This window comes from Lathamus discolor, chromosome 4, assembly GCF_037157495.1.
Source record: "Lathamus discolor isolate bLatDis1 chromosome 4, bLatDis1.hap1, whole genome shotgun sequence".
NCBI lineage: Eukaryota > Metazoa > Chordata > Aves > Psittaciformes > Psittacidae > Lathamus > Lathamus discolor.
Window position 1 is genome coordinate 100,849,690 of NC_088887.1, and position 22,125 is coordinate 100,871,814.

Below are 22,125 nucleotides of genomic sequence, written 5' to 3' on the forward strand. Positions count from 1 at the left end.
AGGGTTTTGAGAAACACTTAGCCTGGGAGCTGACTCTGGGGGTGGGTTGCTCCTCTGCTGTTTCTCTTCCCTACAGAGGGCTGAGATGGCCATATGCCCAAACCCTGGATCTCATCAGTTCGTAAGCATGCCAGTGTGCTCTTCTGTAGAGACTGTTCATGTCTGCCTTGATGGGAAGCAAGTGTTGAACTATTGCTTCTGTAGTTGTCCTATTGTTAGGATCCAAGAGTTACAGGGGGAGGGACATAGCTTTTCACAGCTAATACCTAGTTAATAAAGTAAGATTTCTCTGAATCAGCTATTGGAAGCTCCCACAGCGTTGGAAGCTGTTTTCCATACTGTACTTCTGTCCTGGGTTTAGCAGTGGCAGTTGTTTTTAATCCTTCTTGGTGGCTGGTGCAGCGCTGTGTTTTTGACTTTCGGCCTGGGAGTGGAGCTAACACTTTTTTGGTTGCTGCTCAAATGTTTAGACCGGCCATAGGGCTTTGTGAGCCTCGTGCTTTGCCAGGGAGGAGGGGAAGCTGGGAGGAAGCAGAGACAGGACACCTGACCCAAACTGACCAAAGAGGTATTCCATACCACAGCACGTCATGCCCAGGGAGGTAACTGGGAGCTACCTGGAAGGGCACTCTCTTCTCAGTCGGGCTCGTTTTGGCGGGTGGTATCATATTCTCTTCCCTTGTTATTTTTCTTCTTATTATTATTGGTGGTAGCAGTAGTGATTTTGTGTTATACCTTAGTTACTGTTCTTTTCTCAACCCATGGGAGTTACATTCTTCTGACCCTTCTCCCCATCCTTCCGGGAGGCAGGGAAGGAAGGAAAGAAGGAGGCGGGGGGAGTAGAAACTGTGTGGCTGACTGGGTTTAAACCATGACAACTTCAGGTGTGGAGGCCTGAATGAACAACAGTATTCCAACTGCCTGCAGTTCTAGGTGCAGGATAGAGTGAGCCTGTGTCACATGTAGCCCAAGCTCCTTTGCAAAACAAGTCCAGCTAGAGGTGGCTCACAAACCAGTTATGTATATCGCCCTAGATAGGGTTCTCACACAAGACTTAATTACTGCTTTTCCTTCCAGACTGGGGTTTTGCATGTTGCAGACTATAGCTGCTGCTTCTTGTCCTCCTCTTGTGTATCTCAGAGGAGCCTGGCTCTATCCCCTCCCATGAAGGAGGTAACTGTAGGTGGCAGCAAGAGCTTTCCTCAGCTTTGTTATGGGTGGGCAGAATCGGTCTTCACTATCCCTCCTTGTCCTCTGCTTGACTTGCTTCACTATGTCACTGCTTTTCTTGTATTGGGAACATGAAATTGGATGTGGGATTCTATGTCTGCTCTGACAGCTGTGATAGGTATGAGCAGAGGGTCAGAACTGATCTGCTGGCTCTGGAGTCTGCTGCTGCAGCTTAGCCTTTGCTGCAGAAGTTCAAATTGTGCAGTGCTGTTCCCCAGACTAGTCTTGCTTAAGAGACTGCATGTGTTGCACATAAACTTAGTAAACTGCTCCTCAAGGCCAAGGGGTGAGCTGGCTAAGTTAATGTAACCCCCATCTCTGGTGTGAGAAAAGGAAGAGGTTCTTGCTTACACAGGAGTGACCACAGCTGCATCAGTGGAGGGCGATGGCACAAGAAGGCAGCCAAGGTCTGCCTGCACTGAATGTGCTAGGAGCTGAAAGAGGATGTCATTTTACTGCAGCCAGAACTGGCTGATGATTAAGTTTTTTTTGGCTTAGCTCAGGCAATTTGATATCACTGTCCTAGGATGCCCTTTCTGAGAGCTTGTAAGGCAGTTAAGGACAGCTGTGTTCCCGCCTATGGAGAAAACTAATCTCTTCATGTAACAGCAGTGAGGGCTGAAACAGCAAGTCAGGTTGCTGTTGATTCCTGTTGAAGCAGGAATGAGTAACAAACTGTGTAAGGCTGATACTACGTTTTTCCTGAGAGCCAAGAACCACTAATCAGGAGATGGTAATGCTGGCAGGAAACTTACCCTTACAGTGTGAATCATGGTAATCTGCGATCTAAAAACTTGGAAGTTGAGTTGAACCTTAATATTACAACTGACTGGTATTAACAAAGCACCAGGCCAAAAGCTAAACTAGAGGCTTTATCTTCCATAGTAGATTATGAAAAATCTGCAGTTGTTTCATAGCACCTTCTTAGAGCTGTGGTTTTAAGGGCTTTTTCCATCCATTGATTGCAAAACCACTTTGATTCTGGAAGAGTAGTGATACTGACTTCAACCTCTCTTTGCACCTCAGTAAGACAAGCTTGTTAAAAGCATTGTTGCACAAACAACTGTCAGGCACTCAGTTAATCAAATCAGACTTTATTCCCATGAAATCCTGTACCAACATCATGAAGTTCTTAGCTGAACAACTGATACATGTTACAGCTGAAGTAGCTGTGACCAGAAAAATTACTGCTTACATCACCTTCAAAAGAAAAGCCTTCTAACTGCATGTTTATTTCAGCCACTGGCTTCTTGCTGTAGGTTCTGTTCTAAACATCCTGCTTCTTTTGAAGCTTCAACTTTGTATTAAAAATTGCAACCATGAGCTTTAAAAAATGAAAGCAAAGACAAATCTAAGAAATAGATTGAAGTATTCCACTGATGTGGAGTCAGTCCTTGCCTTTTTGTAACTATCAGAAGCACATACAAATGTCTAGCCAAGAGAAATAGTACAACTTTGGAAAGGGACAGTCTAGCAACTCTCTTAAAGCCTCATCTTCCTACCTGAATTATTTGAACATTTGGTATAAAGTACTGATGATGCACAGTATCATTCCCCATGTGCACCAGTCAAGCAAGGTAAATTGGTGCAGTAGACACTGAAGATTCTTCAGCCATGCCCTGCTTTAAAACTGCCTCTTCTCATGGGTGTATGAAAGGAAGATGAACAGTTCCTGCTGTACAGGAAGGCTGGAGAGGCAAGAAGAATTTGTGGAACTGCAGCACATGCCTTTCAAGAAGGCTGTAACAGTGCAGTGTTAAGTGGACCCTGGCTCCACTACAAGAGGCAGCAAGTGCTGAGATGCTTTCATCTGTACCTAAAGCTTTTTCCTGTTTCTAGAACCTGAAAGGAGAACTGTAACATGCAGAACCGAGCTGTTAGAGCTGTGGCTGTTGCCAGTCACTGCCAAACTCTGGTTGCTGTGACAAACTGGTACTCTCTGCATACCACTGATGATCACTCTGGGTCAAATGGCTCTGTGCTCTCCACAGGCATGGACTGACGCTTAAACCCTATAACCATCCCTCTGTACATCTCCTTAATCCTGAACTGTATTGCTGAGACCTGCTCTGCCTTCGCAGTTGCTGCTTCTTACAAGGCAGAGCATGCTTGTATAAAGAGCATCCTCTTAAAAAAATGAAAGTGGCATCTAGAAATAGGTATAACATCATTTTGGGTAACACTAACTATGTATTTCACCAAGTAGCATGACCAAGCAGGCATGCCCCCAGGCCTGAAGGTGATATAAGCTATCCAGTCATATGAGCTTTTTCCAGTCTGCTGAATAGACACAGCAAATGGCAGGACTCCAGGCCAAGCAAGTGTGTGCTACACCACAGAGACCAGAGCATCAGTTGCTTTTAAAAACTCAGTTCTGGCTTCCTGCTCCTCTTTGGCATCCCATCTTTCAAGCACATGGACTCATGCATGTCAAGGTGACCCAGACACGAGCTTGAACAGTTACAGTTCTGTGCTCTGAGCCAGCAGCTATTTCTAGCAGTCTCCCTTACTTTAAGTGCTCAGTTCAGAGGTGCTCAGCATACTCCAGCACTTGAAAGCATTTAGAAAATGAGATGCTGCATGGACTCCTTAAACCCAGTAACTACATGTCTTTATCTCAAATGCAGGCAGATCTCTGACTCTAAGTCAGGTAAGTACAAGGCAGGGCGTGAGCACTTTCTACTTCTGTAAGCCCCTTTACTTGGACAGAGTACACAGGCAGACACCAACTGCTGTGACCTTGGAAAGTCACAGGGAAGAAGGGCAGGAGTCAAGCTGAGGGATCCGCATAAGTAAACCATATTCACCAAGATTAGATATGACTGCTGTTCTTTCGAGTCAGACACTAGCAACAATGGGAGAATTCACCACCACAGCATAGCCTTGGAAGCAGTGCTTTTGCCTTGAACAAGTCACAGCCCACTGCTGCATGTTACAGTAAACCCAACAGGATGTCAACTTAGGTCTTTTTTTTTTTTTTAGCACCATTACAGGTCAGGAAAATACATTATGACATGTAATGTACCTAGTGCAGAATCTGCAAGATGGAGATAGTTCTGCTGGGCCAATTCAACCATATACATATCTCTATAAAATTACCTGAATTTAAAAGATTACAAATCTTAAACTGCAGCTGAGTTCCTAAAATTAGGTCACTGATTTGGCCCTGCTCAGACCACGATGTGATCTACAGGTTTTTGATCCTTTACTTAAGTGATCCTTAAACAGCTTTTCAGTCTCTACCTGCTTGAAGGTATCAGTAAGAATCTACTTGTTTCATCATAAGTTTCCGGCTGTACTCATAGGCAAGGAACAGTGCCCCATTGGCCAGGAATGCACGGATCATAGTTGGCTTCAATCCAGAATACAAGGCAAGTACACCTGGAAATGAAATCAGAGCCAGTTAGCAATTTATTTACCTGCCTATCTGCATTAACCACTGCTTGTACCTTCAAAGGATACTGAAGGTACTTCTGGCCTTGAGGCCAGGTGCTTCTGCCTTGAGGGGCACAGAGTGCTGAACTCACTCGTGTAGCTGCTAACTGCAGCGTTACTGGACATTGATATGCCCAGAGCATCTAGAGTTGTAACATGAAGCTCATCTTAGGTATGACAGGGTCTTCAGAAGGCCACCCTGGTCACCTGAGGATATGGGTCACAGCAGCTATACCACAGCAGGCAAAAGGGAACAGAAAAAACAGCAGGACTATGTTAGAGCTGTGCCCCAGGTCAGACTCCTGGTCTGGTGAAGATCTTCCCTAGCACCAGGGCTAGGATTCTTATCTGCTGCCACATACATTCTTATACTGTCTTCTGAAGTGCATGGCACGGGTCTTTTCCAGAGATTAGGCGCTGAGGTAGATGCCCCAAGCTGCCAGGCTAGATAGGCCTGATTTATCAAACAGCCCTCAGTCAGCCGTATATTAGCTTCTAGAGGTGAAGAAAAATTTTATTCTGAATTTGAACCAGTCCCTTCAATTTTCATGGACAGGTTTGGTCATGGGGAATAGAGCTCATTCCTTCATCTGCTTTTAATGCCTACTGAGCTTTTGTTAGCTTTAAGTGAATTGTTTCCTGAACCAGGAGGCATGGTCTCAACTTCTAGATTCCAAGCTGTCCAGACTACATAAGGCATCAGTATTTCTTTTAGTTAGAAATGTCTGTAACACATTATCAGTGGACACTTCTTAAGCAATTTTTTTGTGTTGGAGGATATAGTTTTCAATGTGCAGCCCTAGAGATGAAGTTGATATGCTGCATACTCACCTTCAGTTCTCACAACAGTTACAAACGTTCCCATAAAGCCTGTCTGTTTTCCAGCCATTGAAAGAACCTGAATTCTAGATTTGATGCAGTCCACAGGATACACAGCAATCCATAGACAGCTGCCTCCAAAACCTCCACTTAGTAGCAAAGGAATGGGACCTAAAGTTAAGAAATAAGCTTTATACACGGTACAGAAATATTCACCAACATAAATATCACATTATTTATTTCATTTATAGAAATCAAAGAAAACCTGCTTGTCGAAGGGACCGGCTTATGACAAAAGTTCCTACTCCCCTACAAGCCTTGAAGTTAATCTTAAGCCACTAGTAAATTGCAAGTCTAACTAGAAAGCTCAAAGGTTACAAGGAGTGCTTCTTAGATTAATGAACATGCTAAATAAGCGTAACTTGGAATTCTGACTATTAACTAAATTAACTCCTCTCCTTTCACACTTGTAATCACTTTTGAAGGCTAACTGATGTTACTCTAAACTATTTCACGCAGGGTCACTAATCACCTAAACAGAGATTTATTGGTGCAGTGAAGTTACTTTGTGGTCAGCCATTTTTCATAATGCAACCCTATTTTTGTGTTCCAGACCAGATGTTTATTTACAAGAGAATGCGTGCAACTGAAATCTTAACTGAAGTTTTGACATCAAGACAAAGTACGATTGTTCAGTCTTTCAGCAGGAGACAAACCATCTTTATTCTGGCTTCTCGTTTGTTCATGTCTAATTTTCAGTGTTTTCTCACTAGCATTGTCATTACATCTAACGGCCAGCACACATTTCAGCATACACTTGAACACACTGTTCAAGAGGATATAGCTAAAGACTTAGAATTCTCTCTAAACAGCTGCTGAAATGAAATAGTTCAGAGTTGTGTTACATCAGGGTCAGATATTTAGGTAGTTTGATAGTGTTAATGTTAGCTTACTGTATTTACTCGCCATTTAAAATATTGCAAAGTGGTCACTTCAAGAATTCATTACTATATATACACACAAAATGCAGAACTCCATGTTTTGGATGTCCAGTTTCCTTCATTTTACATGTAATTTATAGCTGCTGTGCCTCATTAGTGTATTTTCAGGGAAGATATGGCCCCCCCTCCTGTATGTCCCCCACAACAGCATGCTAAAATCCACATGGAAAAAGAGGCACCATACCTAATTCATCTTTTGATCCCCCCGAGGCAAAGAAAGTCCGGCTCAGTTCATACCCTCCAAAGAAGAAGAAATAGCCTGGGACTTCCCGCAGCAAAGTGCTCGACAGGCCACGGTAAAATCCAAGGGGACCATCCTTTTGAATAACACCCTTCACTACTGACCAAACTGTACTGATAGAGAGGTTGATCCAGTTAGTGATGTTTAATAGGCAGATAATGAGAAGGTTACAGAACAACTGGCAACTGCAGTGACAGTTAAGGGTTAGACTCATTGCACAGACACCAGAATTCAGGTAAAACTTAGAACAAGATCCTGCTGGGAACCCCTCACTGGTATCCAGCTTTACCAATACATGAAAAATCCCCAGGCTGCGACCCTCCCAGTTAACACTGGTTAACAGTGCACTTACAAATATGACCTGAACCGATACACAAAAATAAGAGATACACATAAAAGGGTTTCAGAGATACGGAATACTTACTTGTAAACAGTATACTTACTTGTGTCCCTGGATTATCTTTCCCGACAACTGCATTTCATGCATGGCCTGCAGCCGGCACTTCACCAGCTCTGTGGGACAGAGGACAAGGGTGGCAAAGGCAGAGGCGAAGGAGCCTGCAGCAGCATTCTGCAGATCACTATGAGAGAGAAACTGCTGAAGTTATTTGGGCACTGACACTGAGTGCATTGGAGCCACTGCACCTGCGATCAGCTTCCTGAACCTGTACTCTAAATATCAAGACAAACTGACAGAGTCTTGAGGGAATAACTCTCCAGGAAGACATCAGTTACCTGAACTAGTCAGATAAAAACCTAGCTCATTCCATCTTCATACACAGCTCAAAGACACTTGAAGATAAGCTCCAACCTCTCCCCTTTTTGCTATACTTCAACACTATAAAATCTTTGCCTTCTTAGATTTTTATAAACATTTCCATAGACTTATTGGACAACTTCTTGGTACTCAAAAAGAACAATAATCACTTCATATAAAGATCAGTGTTTTTCAAGTCACCTTGCCAATATTAATACAGGTTTTCAGTAGAAGATGCTAGAAATCTGTAAGCAACACATAAGGGACCACTATAATATTTCTATGGATGTGCTGTCATGAACAAAACCACATGAATCAGAGGCAGCACAAACCACACCACTGAACAAGACAGCACTGTAATCTACACTGACTCACAGTATTCCAAAACTAGGGCTTACTTTACGGTGATTTTACCCAAATTGTCAAGTCTGGGCTGCTAAATTGCCAGGACTCAAAGACTCAGAATCATACTGCTTTATGAGTATGACATAGCTCTGAACAGGCTCCTACAAACACTGGTGTGCTAGACAAGACCTGCACAGTAGCACAGAACAAGTGGAGCTTCTCTTTTCTTTCCTGGGGAATTAGCTGAGCCTGACCTCACTGGGACACAGGAATTCCTTCCATACAAAGGAGATGTTTTCCCTGTGTCCAGCGGTTTCATACATCTATAGTATCAGAGATTAAAGCTACAGCTTTTCACCTTACAGAAGCATCACAGAACTAAAGCTGTGACATGATGCAAAGCTTGTGACATATTCAGATATGGCAGCGACAAGAACTGTCAAAGTGGGAGGAATCAGTAACTGCCTGCAGAGCAGCATCTGAATAATATGCAGTAAATAAGAAATGACAACATTTATTGCACAGCCCTCTTGCAGTACAAGCTTGGCAGAACAGGGATCTGAAATGCAACCCACTAAAGCTCAAGAATGCAGAGTTAAAAATACAGTATGTGTCTGAGCCCTGCAGTCATTAAGTTATGAGCTAGAGCAAGGCAGTAACGTTACACTCTGAAAAATAAGGATCAGAAAATATGGAATAGGTACCTTCTAACTATACACTAAAGAGTGCACACAATCCTTCGTCCTTCAGGAGACAAAAAAAGTCAGATGCTATCAGATGAAAGGAATTCTGGCACGTGTACATAAAGGAATAGATTTAGCCATAATTCAGATCTTCTCTGCTTTTGCCTGTTGATGTTTAGTTCTACATACAAAAATTCAACTAGATCCACTGTTTAGGCTTTGGTCTTTAACACCATGAACCTCACTGCAGAAGTGATAACCCTTGAATCCTGTTTGAGTTACCGTTGAACTCACAATGCCTAATTCAGTATTTTTTCTGGATGGGAGAGTTTTGATCACACATCACAGAAGCCAGAATCCTGCCCTTACACTGCTGCTGCTTCTACAAAAGGCATTCATCTTGGTGGACTTCTTTTTCCTCCAAAGAAAATTACGTGCTGAAGATGACCAGTCACGTACTGAGAAAGTCCAACTGAGGTGAACAAGGTGTCCTGGGTTCAGCAGTAGCAGTTATTTTTCTCCTTCTTAGTAGCTGGTGCAGCACTGTGTTTTGACTTTCGGCCTGGGAACAGAGCTGATAACACAAATGTTTTAGCCTGACCAAGGACTTTCTGAGCCTCATGCTCTGCCAGGGAGGAGGGGAAGCCGGGAAGAAGCAGAGACAGGACACCTGACCCAAACTAGCCGAAGATGTATTCCATACCACAGCACGTCATGCCCAGGATGTAAGTGAGAGTTACCCAGAAGGGCTGGTACTGTAGGTTTGGACGAGGTATCGGTCGGTGCTTGGTTGGGTGGGGTGGGGCGAGTTATCAGTCGGCTGGTGTTGAGGTGTTGTATTTCTCTCCCCTTGTTATTTCCCTCATCATTATTACTATTGGTGGTAGCAGCAGTGATCTGTGTTATACCTTAGTTACTGGGCTGTTCTTATCTCAACCCATGGGAGTTGCATTCTATTCGATTCTCGTCTCTGTCCCTCCAGGAGTAGAGGGAGGGAAAGAAGGGGGGGAGTGAGTGAACGAGCTGTGTGACTTTGTTTAAACCATGACACAAGGATAACAATTATTCCAGTTCAGACTTTGGCGCAGAATGAAATCAGTTTGGTCAGACTAAATGGGCATTTAAAGTCAAATGGATTTTAGCACTTCTCTTTCCATTTGGTTATCTCAGTTTAGACTTTAGCATGGAATTAAATGGTTGGTTGGACTAATAGATGTTAAAGATAAAAGGAATTTAGCATTTTTCTCTCCATTTGTTTTCTCTGATTCATGCATCAGTGGCATTTATTCCCCTAACTCAAAAAAGTATTGTTTTGTAACTGTCCTTGTAACTGTTTGCAAGGCTTCACACACTGACCAGGGTATCCCTAAACATAGGCAGGCCAGGGAAGCTTATTTCCAAGTTGCTTAAAGCTATGACTGAAAAGTAAGCAAAACCAAACTATTATAGCTGGATTTGAGACATCTCAAACACTATAAAATAATAGGAAACTGACAAGGAATTTCTTATATATGGGTAAGAAAAATGGTCAGGTTCACCTCAGTTTGTGACTCGATAGATTTGCTTATTCAGGCTAAGACAGTATGACAGTTTTTAAACAGCAGAGGCAATGAAGGCAATTATAGTTATTAACCTGTCATGTCTGGAGGTTAGCCACCTCATCAGGGTTTCTTCCCACCCTTACAGCACACCACAAAGGCTTTCCGACTCTCCCACAATGAATATGAATGTCCTGGACAGGCTACATGTACTCGGGGCACCACTGCAGGCCATGTCAATATAATTCTCCCACACACGCACCTGTAAGATGTCCCTACAATGATCCAGATGAAGAGATCAAAGGAACAGCACAAAGGGAGAAATCTTTCAAGTAAGCTTAAACCCTTTAAGTGTTCTGTCCTAGCACAGCCATGCTGTCACACTATTTGCTCTTCAATCAATGATGCATTAAACAGCCATGGATCTGGAAAGTACCATTACCTGACCAAGGAAAGAAGCACTTGTTACTACTACATACTCAAATTACCTTCCCGTTCTGCATCCTACTCCAAAGACATGGAGTAGTACACCTATGCATACTGTTTGAAAGCTTCCTATGCTACCTTCCCTACATGCACCATAAACATGCTGTCTCAGTCACATCAAGAGATGATCCTAGGACCCCTGCAAACCTGTGGTCTACCTCCCAAAAGGATCACAAAATATAGTTAAGAGGCAAAGCATGCTGTTGGTAGGCCTGCTTCCTCATTTTAGTGGGTAGAATAAGATAAGGGGTCTGTAAGCTGATCTAAGAAACAGTTCTGTCTCAGCTGAGAGCTCTCAATTACCAGAAAACAGTGAAAAAGAATGCAAGTAGAAAGCAATTAATGTAATTTGTTTCCTCATCACTTCATATTCCCTCATCGCTTCATATTCCCTCATAGTTGGCCTCAGTCTTAAGATACAGCATATCTTAATATGTGACAGAAAAACACCTCACTTAATGCCACTTTAAGATATTTGTCTTGTACTTAGATAGCTACCCATATCATGGCAGAGATCTTAAATGGAGAATTAAAGCCTCCTCAGCTACTTCTATCTGGATACATGTGACAGAGGCAGAACACAGCTATTAATAAAAAGCTAAGTGTGGTTAACCTTGCATCACTCTCTGAATGGAGTCAGGACAGTATGAGAAGTCTTTTATACACTGTGGAACAGCACAAGGATGTAGAAGGTGCAGATACTCTCAGTGCTGCACAGAAGACGTACCTTGAGAAATGGGCAACAGTAAGGCACAAGACTGCTGGACCACTGACAGCTCTAGAGTGGTGCACCTGGAGAAAAGCCATCCTAACTACAAAGAGATGATGATTGCTATGCCAGTGCATACATCCATGACACGATCACACCCTGAATACCCTGCACAGCTCTGGTCTTACCAGCTAGAAGCCCAGACACACTACAAGAGTTCCAGAGAAAGACAAAGACAGCTACAGGAGCATCTCTCTTACACATCTCTCTTATGAGAAGAGAATGCAGGAGCTGGGCCTGTTTAGTCTAGAGAAGAGGAGACTGAGAGGGGATCTCATTAACGCATATAAGTATCTCAAAGGCGGGTGCCAGGAGGACGGCATCAGACTCTTTCCAGTGGTGCCCAGTGACAGTACAAGGAGCAATGGCCATAACTAAAACACAAGAAATTTCACTTCAACATGAGGAAAAAATTCTTTACATTGAGAGTGAAGAGCTGCCCAGGCAGGCAGTGGAGCCTCCCTCACTGGAGACATTCAAAATGCACCTGGACACGTTCCTGTGTAACATGATCTAAGTGGCAGTGCCTTGGCAGTGGGGTTGGACTAGATGACCTCCAGAGGTCCCTTCCAACCCTAATGATTCGGTGATTCTGCGAACAGATTCAGTGCTCACTGGCTAGGAGGGCTGGGATCTTTCCATCCAGGAAAATACTCAGGTAAGGAAGAAGGGCACAGAGCAATGGGTAGAGGTCTGCAAGATCCCAGGTAGCATGCAGACAGTGGCTATGGATCAACGGTTACAGAACTGATGACTATCACCTGCAGAACTCTGCCAAAGCATACTGCAGATGCAAGGGAATTTCAAGAATTCTAGAGGAGGCTGGACAAGTGCTCTTGTCCAGTTACTGATGGAATCATACCATAATCAATAAATCCTCTGAACTAAGAACACAGCCTGGCAGAGGACTCAGAGTATTAAACACTCCCTTCTCTTGTTGTTTTTTTAGACAACCACTTATTGCCAGTGACACCACAAAACTAGACATTTGGTCTTGCCACCATTCCATTCAAGCTTTTGAAATTTAAATAAAGACAGTATTATAAAAGTGCTCTTTCCCCTTAGTACGCCCCCCTGAGAGAAAAGCCACTACTTCCCCTGCAAAATCAGAACAGCCTAGAGATCAAGGGAATACTAACTTTCAGGTGTTGCAATGCTCAGTCCCTTTGGTAAGAACATTCTAGGTCTTAAGTATTCCAGTTAAGTTGTGGTTATCTAAACCAGGCAGCTGCAGCGACAAGTAGATGGCTCTGTTGCAGTAAAGCACCATATCCTAGCACAAAGCTTACTACAGTGCATACTGGCAGAGGCAGGCCTAGTACATCAGCTGCACCCTGACAATACAGTAGTTGAATGATTTTTATTTTAAAATATGAAGCAGATTTCTATTACTAACCTGAGCTTTGTTTTCCTGTCTACTCCAACAATTCTTCTCACAATCTGTTGGCAAAATCCATAGCACATAAACAGAACGGAGTTCTCTGCGATGTTGGCTACAAGTGCTGGTGTGGTACCCTGGTAGAAGCCTCGAAACCCCACTTGCTTATAGGTTTTCACAAAACAGTCCACAAGTCCTTTGTACATGTCCGGGAACGTCTGCATCTTCACCTTTGCAGTGTCAAAGGGCTGGCCAGTCACCACGCATGCTGTCCCACCTAAGTAAGCAGTGGAAGTTAGGAGGGTGGCTGAAGGTTATCACAACTCAAACACCTACACACAAACACCATTATTAGCAAAATTATGCAGAAAAAGATGAGTTAATTCTCCACAGGAAAAGATAAGTGCACTGATTTTAGCACAATGGCAGCAATTGTCAGTGGTGGGTTTAGTTACCCGAAGAAGAAAAATCAGGCATAAGAGCAGTAACAGCTTGATTCTCATTAAACATTTCTTCACTTTACTCAAAGCAGGCAACTAAATGAATCTGATCACTTACATAAATGGTTCTGAATTAGAGGTATTGTTCTGCAATCAAGTCACTTGTGTTAACGAGTTAACAGCATTTTCCTTTTCTCATTACTGCAGTGAATCATAAAATCAGAAACCATCTGATTTTATGTTCTCTTGATAAGAAAAAACTGGAAGATTTGTAATCAAGTGAGACAAAGATTCCTCCAGGACAAGAGAATACTGATGAAACACTGTGAATTGATAACCAAAGGCTCAAGCCCTTTACTTCAAAACTCCAGATGATTCTTATGTACATTTATTCCCACATACTGGAATAAAGTGTCCAGTATAAGCTGGAAAAGGGCAAAGTTTCTTATCATATTATCTTTTCCAGACTCAAGAGCAAGGTTAATACCCTGAAAATTTGAGATATTTCCATCAATTTAATCAACCACCACTTTGCCAACAGTGCAAATCTGTTCTTCCACAGATCCAGCTCAATTCAGTAGTCTGCAGAAAGAGCTAACATTACACTTTTTCAGTAAGAAATACCAGTGTATCCTTACAGCAACCTATTAGAAGCCAACACCTATGCAGAAAGCATATAATAGGTGTATCTTATATAGGCTTTATAGTTTTGCTTTTCTAGTAAAAGAACCATCCTAGGCCAAAATAACCAAAAAAAGAACAAAAGAACCATCCTAAACTAGAAGTTGATCTTTAATGAAAGCACAGTTGACATGCTTATACCTTAAAGAGGGCAAGTTAACAAGATGCTTTCTCAGCTATGAAATGAAAATAATTATCTGCAAATGCAGATCTGTAAAGAAACTAAAATAGGAATAAATGTGTGAATCCAATTAAAATTAGTTATTTTTCTTCTAAATGGGGAGAAAAAGAGTAAGCGTTTGTTTTAACCAGGGTTATTTTCAATGACTTTTACTCTTTGCAAACACATTTGTGTCACATAGTTGTTGCTCAAGATCTAACTGCCATTAAACCTCATTCTCAATCAAATGGATCATTAAAAGCTTGAGAGCAAATCAGGCAAAGAAGCACAAAGAGCTTCTTGCTCTGGGACAGATAACCAAGGAGAGTAGCAGCTGGCTCAGACCAGTAACATTCATGGAAGCCTCAGATGAAAAGCAGAGCTGGAAGGGCTTAGCCAATGTTATCTGCATGAAGTCAGCTAGATATTAATCTACAGGACAAATACTAGGTTCCTATGTGAAGGCAGATGTAAAACATTCACATGTATAAAATAACAGCTGCTGGAAGAAGCCCAAGAAATCCAGACATGGTCTTGGGAATGCAAAGCTTAAAAATTGGGAGTTGAGTGTGAACAGCTGTTCCAAAAGGAGAAAGGACTCTCCTTATACTGTCATTGGAGGTGGCACAAGTAAACTACAGCCATGAACTTCTACCTCAAGGTAAAGACCAAGAGTCCCAGTTAATCTCTGAAATATTAAAGGAAAAAATAATTCTTCTAGCCAGGAGTAAGGAATCTAAAAAAATCTAAACAACAAAACCAAATAAACCAGAAAAAAAAAAAATAGTCAAACCTGCCTGAACATTTAGAAAAATGAGGCCCTCATAGTAACATGGGAAAAGAGGAGAAAGAGTCCTACTTTATCAAAGAAGTGATCAGAGGTTGCTCAGATCCTAGGCAAAGGACTCTGACCCACAGACAGCTAAACGATTTATTTATTCTTGTTCAGAATTTACTTGCCCCTATATGTCATTACTTATCAACTAGTGGAGACTGCATTCAGAGAGAAAGGTAAAACCAGGTCACACATTTGCTGGAGGAACTACCTGTTTGCCTAGTTAAATACACTCTCTAAAGGGTGTAGACACACACCTAACACAGAAACGAGCACTACCAATGAACATAAGCAATACAAAGCAAGTATGTGGAAATAATATAGGAAATAAATATTAGAGGAACAGTAAAGCTGTATCTTTACTGTAAAGTAGCAAAGAAAAAGAACAAGAACAATGATTTAGGATTACTTAAGTCATGCTGAAAAAGGTCTGAATTCCTCCATCCTGTCTGAAGAAAGGAGAACTATAACAGAGAAGAAATCAGCATAACTAGTTCTAAGATTCTCTACTGCCAAAACCCAGGCAAACCTCAAGTGCATGCCCTGTTAGCCTGAATGTAGGCACAGAACAGTATCATTAGACAAATCTTCCCTTCCTCCTTTCCTGATAAACACTGCCAGCTATGAAATGTCAAACAGACCCCTTTTCTCTGACAGAGGTAAATAATTCATCCGTCAGAGGCACTGAAACTGTCCCTAAGAAATTCTGTGCAATTAAGTTCTCTCCAGCATTACCTGCAGCACCTGCTGTGAGGTCAATAGCAGCCTGAATAGCAGAGTTGATCTTCATGCTTCACACTTGTCTATCAGTTACTCCAGAGTGAAGTCTCCCCTTTCCTGGCAGATGTGGAGGTACTTGTCTCCTGAGGGAAAAGAAAGATGTAGCATACATCATTTATCACAATAACTGACAGGTAGAAACATCACATGAATGCTTTCACTTCCACTCTTCAATTTACCTTCTTCAATGCCATTCAGAGGCAGAAAATGCTTGTCCCCAAGACTGAGACTTGGCATATTTGTAATTTGACTGACTAGTCTTGCCACATTATGCTAGTTCTCTGGTGTATCACTGCCTGCCTTCAAATTACTTGGGCCTTCCAGCTTCTAGTCTCCCTGAATCTCTCAAATGAAAGCAGAGAGTACCTCCAGGGAAGAGTGTTGAGCATTACCTTTCTATCTCTACAACTGCCTGAAAGGAGAATGGACAGATGAGGTGGCTGATCTCTTTTTCCAAGTAAAACAGTGACAGGACAAGAGGCAACAGCCTCAAGCCGCACCAGGGAATACTTAGACTGGATATTTGGAAAGACTTCTTTACCGAGAGGGTGGTCAGGCATTGGAACAGGCTGCCCAGGGAAGTGGTGGAATCACTGTCCCTGGAAGTGTTCAAAACCATGTAGATGAGGCCCTCAGTGATATGGTTTAGTGGTGGCCTTCGCAGTGCTGGGGTAAAGGTTGGACCTGATGATCTTGAAGGTCTTTTCCAACCTAGTTGGGTCTATGCTTTCTTACAGAAACATAGTCTCCATCAGGTGTATAAGGCTAGCTGGCAAGAATATTTCCCCACCCCATCTCAGCTCCCCACCTATAGAGCAAAACAGAGAATTGCTCTCATTATGGTGAGCAGCAGCCAAGAAAACTATAAATTGAAACACATCAGGTATTTCTACGTGGCTCTCAGAAGATATGAGTAGAAAGTGAATGAATATGAACACTTAGAATTTTTTCTGGCTGTCACGTTCCCAGTGCAAGTCTCCTACACAAGAGCATATTATAAATAACACCTCAACTTCCAGGAAGGCAGCTGGAAAGCAGAAATACAAAGGCAATACTTTCAAATAAAGCATTCAAATTAATTCAGTTTTCAAGTTTGCAGCAAGGTGCTTTCACTGGGTGAATAGCTAAAACAAGCTTGCTTATCTGGAGTAAGATCACCGAGTCAACGATCTCCCACTGTTCCAGAACCCCCTTTCTGAGCAAGACACCTGGCAGGTGGTGCTGTCAAAAATGTTGCATGAGTCTTAACAAACACACAAATACACATATGAATCAGCCCCCCATTGACTTTTAAGCCTTGCTTCAAGCACAGTACATCAGTTAACAGGATGTTTTTCACTCTTCTACCTACTGTAATGCTTCTTCTGAAGCTTGTTGCCTGCCAAAATGTATTCTGGGGTAATAGGAACAGGAAACACAAATTCCCATAGGCTAAATTAAAAGATTAAAAAAATAAATTTAAATCAGACTGTATGAACCTCACCCTTTGTAGAACTTTTACATGACAAGCGCAGACGTTTGCACGTAACTTCACATGTCCAGTACATGCTGCATGAATCTGAACATAACGCATTAAAAAAAATCAGATCACTATTCTCGTAATGACACTAATACGTACTATTCCCAAATTATTATTACAGATGTGAGCTGTTTCACTATTGACAGCAAAGTATGCTACATGTTATTTCAACACCACTGTTATGCTCCAAGACCAAGTTACATTTCATTATCCTCATTAGTGCTCACGCAGCACTCCCGTTTTGCTTCTCATTTAAAGGCAGAAAAGAACAGATAGGTGGGGCAGCCTATGAATGAGGGGAACTCCTAGCAAGCAGCAACTGCCTGCATTCAGTAAAACGTACGCTGCTTGCATCATGCTGAGTGCTTACCGACTTGTGCCAGTCCCCAAAGGGAGCACATGCCAAGTGACCTACACTGAAAGCTTGGCAGCAGAAGGAAAACCAGAGATGCCTATACAAACATGTTGGGCTTAAAATCCAAGAAAGTTTAGTTTCCTTATCCATAAAAAGCACACTGCTGCTTTCAGAAGGTTTAAGACTTAGTCAAAACTAAACCGGTATCATATATGTACATACCTATCCTCTCCCCCCCCCCCATTTGTAGATTTGTAGCCACGCTAGCAGATAAAAAACTGCTTGTAGATACACCAAGGCAAAAACTGCTCTACTTCCAAAGTGAGTCCAAGTCTCAAGCCTGGAAACACAGCATTAGTAAATGGCACAGGCACCACCAAGTCCTCCACCCGCAGCCCCAAACTACTCTGCTGACACACGCACCAAACACTAGGTGACAGTCCCAGGAGGTATCACAGCTCTTTGCAAGGGCCCATAAAGGCAGGCTACAACTCCACTCGCCAAGGTCACAGCAGGCCATGCCCCAGCGTGCTAACCACGCAGCTGGGCCGGGGCAGGCCAGGCGGCGGGCAAAGCTGGGGGCAGGTTCCACCCGGAGCGGGAGGCTTGGCTGCCGAGGCGGCGATGCCTGCTCCCGGTACACCGCCCGTTCACCGCAGGGAAGCCCCGGCCTGCGCTCAGCGGGGCGATGGCAGAGGCCCGCAGCGGAAGGAGGCGGCCGAGCCCAGCGCCCCCGGCCTCATGTCTCTCCAGGGAGGCTGCCCGCAGCTTTCCGGCGGAGTCCCAACCCCGCGGAGCCCCAAGGCCGCGGGACTGCCCGGCTGCCGGCCATGGAGCCCTCCGCTCCGCGCCGTCCACGGTCCGCTCCACCCCCAACGGGGAGGACACGGCCACAGCCTCCCGCTTGCCCCCCTCCCGGCGCCACCACTCACCACAGCACAGCGCACAGCACACGGCCCGCCCGAGCCACCCCACCACCGCGGCCGCCGCCCCTATATAGGCGGCCGAGGGAGGCGGCGCGGCTCCCCCGCCGGCCCGGGGGAAGCGCGGGCCGGGTTGGCGCTGGGCGGGTGTCGGCCTGCGCTGCCCCCGGCGGCGGGAGGCGGCCTCGGGAGGGCGGGGAGGCGCCCGGCGCCCGGTGGCAGGGGTTTGGGGCGCGGGGGCCGCAGCACCGCGACCCCGCCGCACCCCAGGGGCCTGGGGGGCGCGGCTCTGAGGCTCCTACCGGCACCCGGTGGGGGCTGTGGTCGCGGCTGTGAGGGCGAGACTCGGGCTGCTGCTGCTCGAATCCAACAGCACTTCCCCCCAGAAACCCTGTCGTTGGTGGACACATCCCCGGCAGTGTTCAAGGCCTGGCCGGATGGGTAACTAGTTGATCTTAGAGGTCCTTTCTAACCCAAATCACTCTGATGCTGTGATTCCCTGTTTCTCAAAATACAAAATTCCCGTTAAGTTTAACACATGTGTAAGAGGACCAAGCTATACAAGTTTGCAACTACTTAAATAATAAATACACAGCATTTGCAATCTCTTACAGTCTACAGTTATATACCTGACATCTTGGATACTGACAAAAGTAAAGGGATTTTTTTCTGCCTCTTTAGTGGGATAGAAAAGTCAAATAATTGTGGAGATACAAATAAAAAAGGTGTTCCTGTTCTGCCATCTGCTAGAACCTCTAGCTATATAGGTGCATAAGCAACAGTGGCCTGTAGCATGTTAAATTCATCCTTCTCTCTAAAATGGAGAGATATCAATTTGATTGATGGACCACTCGGTGGATAAAGAACTGGCTGGATGGCCGCACACAAAGAGTTGTGGTCAATGGCTCAATGTCCGGCTGGAGACCGGTAACAAGTGGTGTCCCTCAGGGATCGGTGTTGGGACCGGTCTTGTTTAACATCTTCATTGCTGACATGGACAGTGGGATAGAGTGCACCCTCAGCAAGTTTGACAATGACACCAAGCTGTGTGGTTTGGTTGATACGCTGGAGGGAAGGGATGCCATCCAGAGGGACCTTGACACGCTTGTGAGGTGGGCTGATGCCAACCTCATGAAGTTCAACCATGACAAGTGCAAGGTCCTACACATGGGTCGGAGCAATCCCAGGCACAGCTACAGGTTGGGCAAAGAAGAGATTCAGAGCGGCCCTGCGGAGAAGGACTTGGGGGTGCTGGTCGATGAGAAAATGAACATGAGCTGGCTTCAGTGTGCGCTCTCAGCCCAGAAAGCCAACCGTATCCTGGGCTGCATCAAAAGGAGCATGACCAGCAGGCCAAAAGAGGTGATCCTGCCCCTCTACTCTGCTCTTGTGAGACCTCACCTGGAGTATTGTGTGCAGTTCTGGTGTCCTCAATATAAAAAGGACATGGAACTGTTGGAACAAGTCCAGAGGAGGGCCACGAGGATGATCAGGGGACTGGAGCACCTCCCGTATGAAGACAGGCTGAGGAAGTTGGGGCTGTTGAGCCTGGAGAAGAGAAGGCTGCGTGGAGACCTCATAGCAGCCTTCCAGTACCTGAAAGGGGCCTATAGGGATGTTGGGGAGGGACTCTTTGTCAGGGACTGTAGTGACAGGACAAGGGGTAACGGGTTAAAACTTAAACAGGGGAAGTTTAGATTGGAGATAAGGAGGAAATTCTTTCCTGATATGGTGGTGAGGCACTGGAATGGGTTGCCCAGGGAGGTTGTGATTCTGTGATTCTGTTGTGAGTGCTCCATCCCTGGCGGTGTTCAAGGCCAGGTTGGATGAAGCCTTGTGTGGCATGGTTTAGTGTGAGGTGTCCCTGCTCATGGCAGTGGGGTTGGAACTAGATGATTTTAAGGGCCTTTCCAACCCTAACTGTTCAATGATTCTATGATTCTAAATTGGACATGCACATTTGTAAGCAATTTGCTGCTGATCACCAAGTGACTTTTCCTAAACTGAGATACCAGTTTTGTGCTCCTAAGTTCTTGGCAATATGAAGTGGGCATGTAGTGGCTTAAACCACTGTGATGAGGGCTAATACTACTTTCCTCAGCTGAAACTACACAGAACTCTACCTCCCTCCCCCTTACCCCTTTTCTTTTGATTAGCAATTAAGTGAAGTGCTTGCTATAAGGCTCATCAAAGCAGTGCCCAGTTGGGAGCAGCAGGACACTGTGCAGCCTGTGGAAAGCTAAATGAACTGTATCTCTAACGTGTCTCAGTGATCAGTAATACTTGAGATACTCTGCTGGACCAGGCAGTGTTTCTGGGCAGTGCTGTACGCCTGCAATCCCTGCTGAGCTGCACATGTGTTTGCATGGATTGAGACCTCAGAGCTACATATTTGTGCTTACATCCATGGTGTTTTCCACCAAATAAAACTGACAGCTCCTACTTTCGAATCCCAAGCCAAGAAAAAAGTGTTATAAATACCAGAAAGTTGAATGTACATTTCCCCTCATCACTTTTAATTAATTGTAGGGTTCAGATATGTTTTTTTTTTATATGGCTACTTTCTTGAAATATTCTTTTTAATGGTTTGGGGCTATTATTCAAAATACGGCAATTGTTAAGGAAGAGCAAGGTACGTTATAAATGAGTTTAGACACAATACATCAAATTGTAAATGATTTTATGACTTCAGTGTAGAAATGATTGCTAAGATGTGGCAACCAGTTAGTGGTTGGAGTTAGCTGTGCATCTCAAATGACCTGAAATACTTAGAGATCACTGTTTTGTCACAAAGAATTGACCTGTGTACTGACTTCCTTCTTAGCAGAACTGCAGTGCTGTTGGAAGACCCAGTTGGTGAAAAGCACTCTCACGCACTGAAGCTTGCAACTAATATGCCATTAAACTGCGTGCTGCCTGCTCTTGCGGTTTGCTGCTGAAACATCAGGCCTGGAGTATTTGAGGATGTTTCTCCATAATGCCGCTCCTCGGGCAGACCAGCAGTCTTGGTCTTGTTTGGACCCTGTACGAAACACCGAGATGGTGAGACTACTCGGAGTGTTGCCTGAAATATTTTATAGCTGTGCAGTGCAGCACTACAAGGAGCACATTGCCACCACATGGCTGTTTCTGCTACCTGCACCCTTAGTCTACCAAGCCAAAACGTACTTTTCTGCGTGGAGGTCCTAGTGGACCATTTGTAGCTTAATTTCAAGCTTCCCCTCAAAAGATTTAGGCAGGGCAGAAATGGGACATGCGTGCAGAGATTTTGGCTTGTAAATGCTCAGCAGGAATATGGAAGTGCTTTCTGGTACTGCAGGGGTCTGGCTAGGATATGGGTCTGATTTACAGCACAGTAAGCCACGACAGAGATAGGTCTTTGGAGGAAAGATACTTCTTTGCACTATGAGAATTGTTCTTCCATGTTCTGTTTTCTATACTTTGATTGCACAATAATTTTCCTTAGATTGCTTAATCTCCTTGATAACTAGCAGTTGCATGGATGAAAGTGTGATGAAAGAGTGGATTTTTAGGAGCAAGAGTAATTTGTTAGTGAAGTTACCTAGATTAAAAGATCTTTGTCTGGGAAGTATGTGACATTTGTGTATCAAAGGTAAAAAAAGTCACTTTGAAATTGCTATTGCATGCAATAGGAAAAAAACCCACCACCACCAACTTCCCCCCCCATAAAAAAAACCCCAACCCAACACAATGAAACAAACAAACCAACAACCCCCCCCCCCCCAGCCT

General features: G+C 44.1%; 1 protein-coding gene across 5 annotated transcripts in view; it reads right to left on the reverse strand.

Moving 5' to 3' along the window:
- The window catches only part of SLC25A15 (solute carrier family 25 member 15), a 28,925-nt gene extending 10,349 nt beyond the window's left edge, over window positions 1-18,576 (reverse strand). The window contains exons 1-8 of one of the 5 annotated variants that reach the window (XM_065678335.1): window positions 18,385-18,576; window positions 17,062-17,136; window positions 15,534-15,661; window positions 12,701-12,959; window positions 7,170-7,307; window positions 6,670-6,839; window positions 5,497-5,655; window positions 4,474-4,611 (exon numbers count right to left, since the gene is read on the reverse strand). In XM_065678335.1, coding sequence (XP_065534407.1) covers window positions 4,487-4,611; window positions 5,497-5,655; window positions 6,670-6,839; window positions 7,170-7,307; window positions 12,701-12,959; window positions 15,534-15,588 — 906 coding nt within the window. In that variant the 5' untranslated portion in view covers window positions 15,589-15,661; window positions 17,062-17,136; window positions 18,385-18,576 and the 3' untranslated portion in view covers window positions 4,474-4,486. Of the gene's footprint in view, window positions 1-2,308; window positions 4,612-5,496; window positions 5,656-6,669; window positions 6,840-7,169; window positions 7,308-12,700; window positions 12,960-15,533; window positions 15,662-17,061; window positions 17,137-17,875; window positions 18,302-18,384 lie in introns of those variants that run through there. The other 4 variants (XM_065678331.1, XM_065678333.1, XM_065678332.1 and 1 more) reach the window with 4 other exon arrangements.
- Window positions 18,577-22,125: the final 3,549 nt, after the last annotated feature.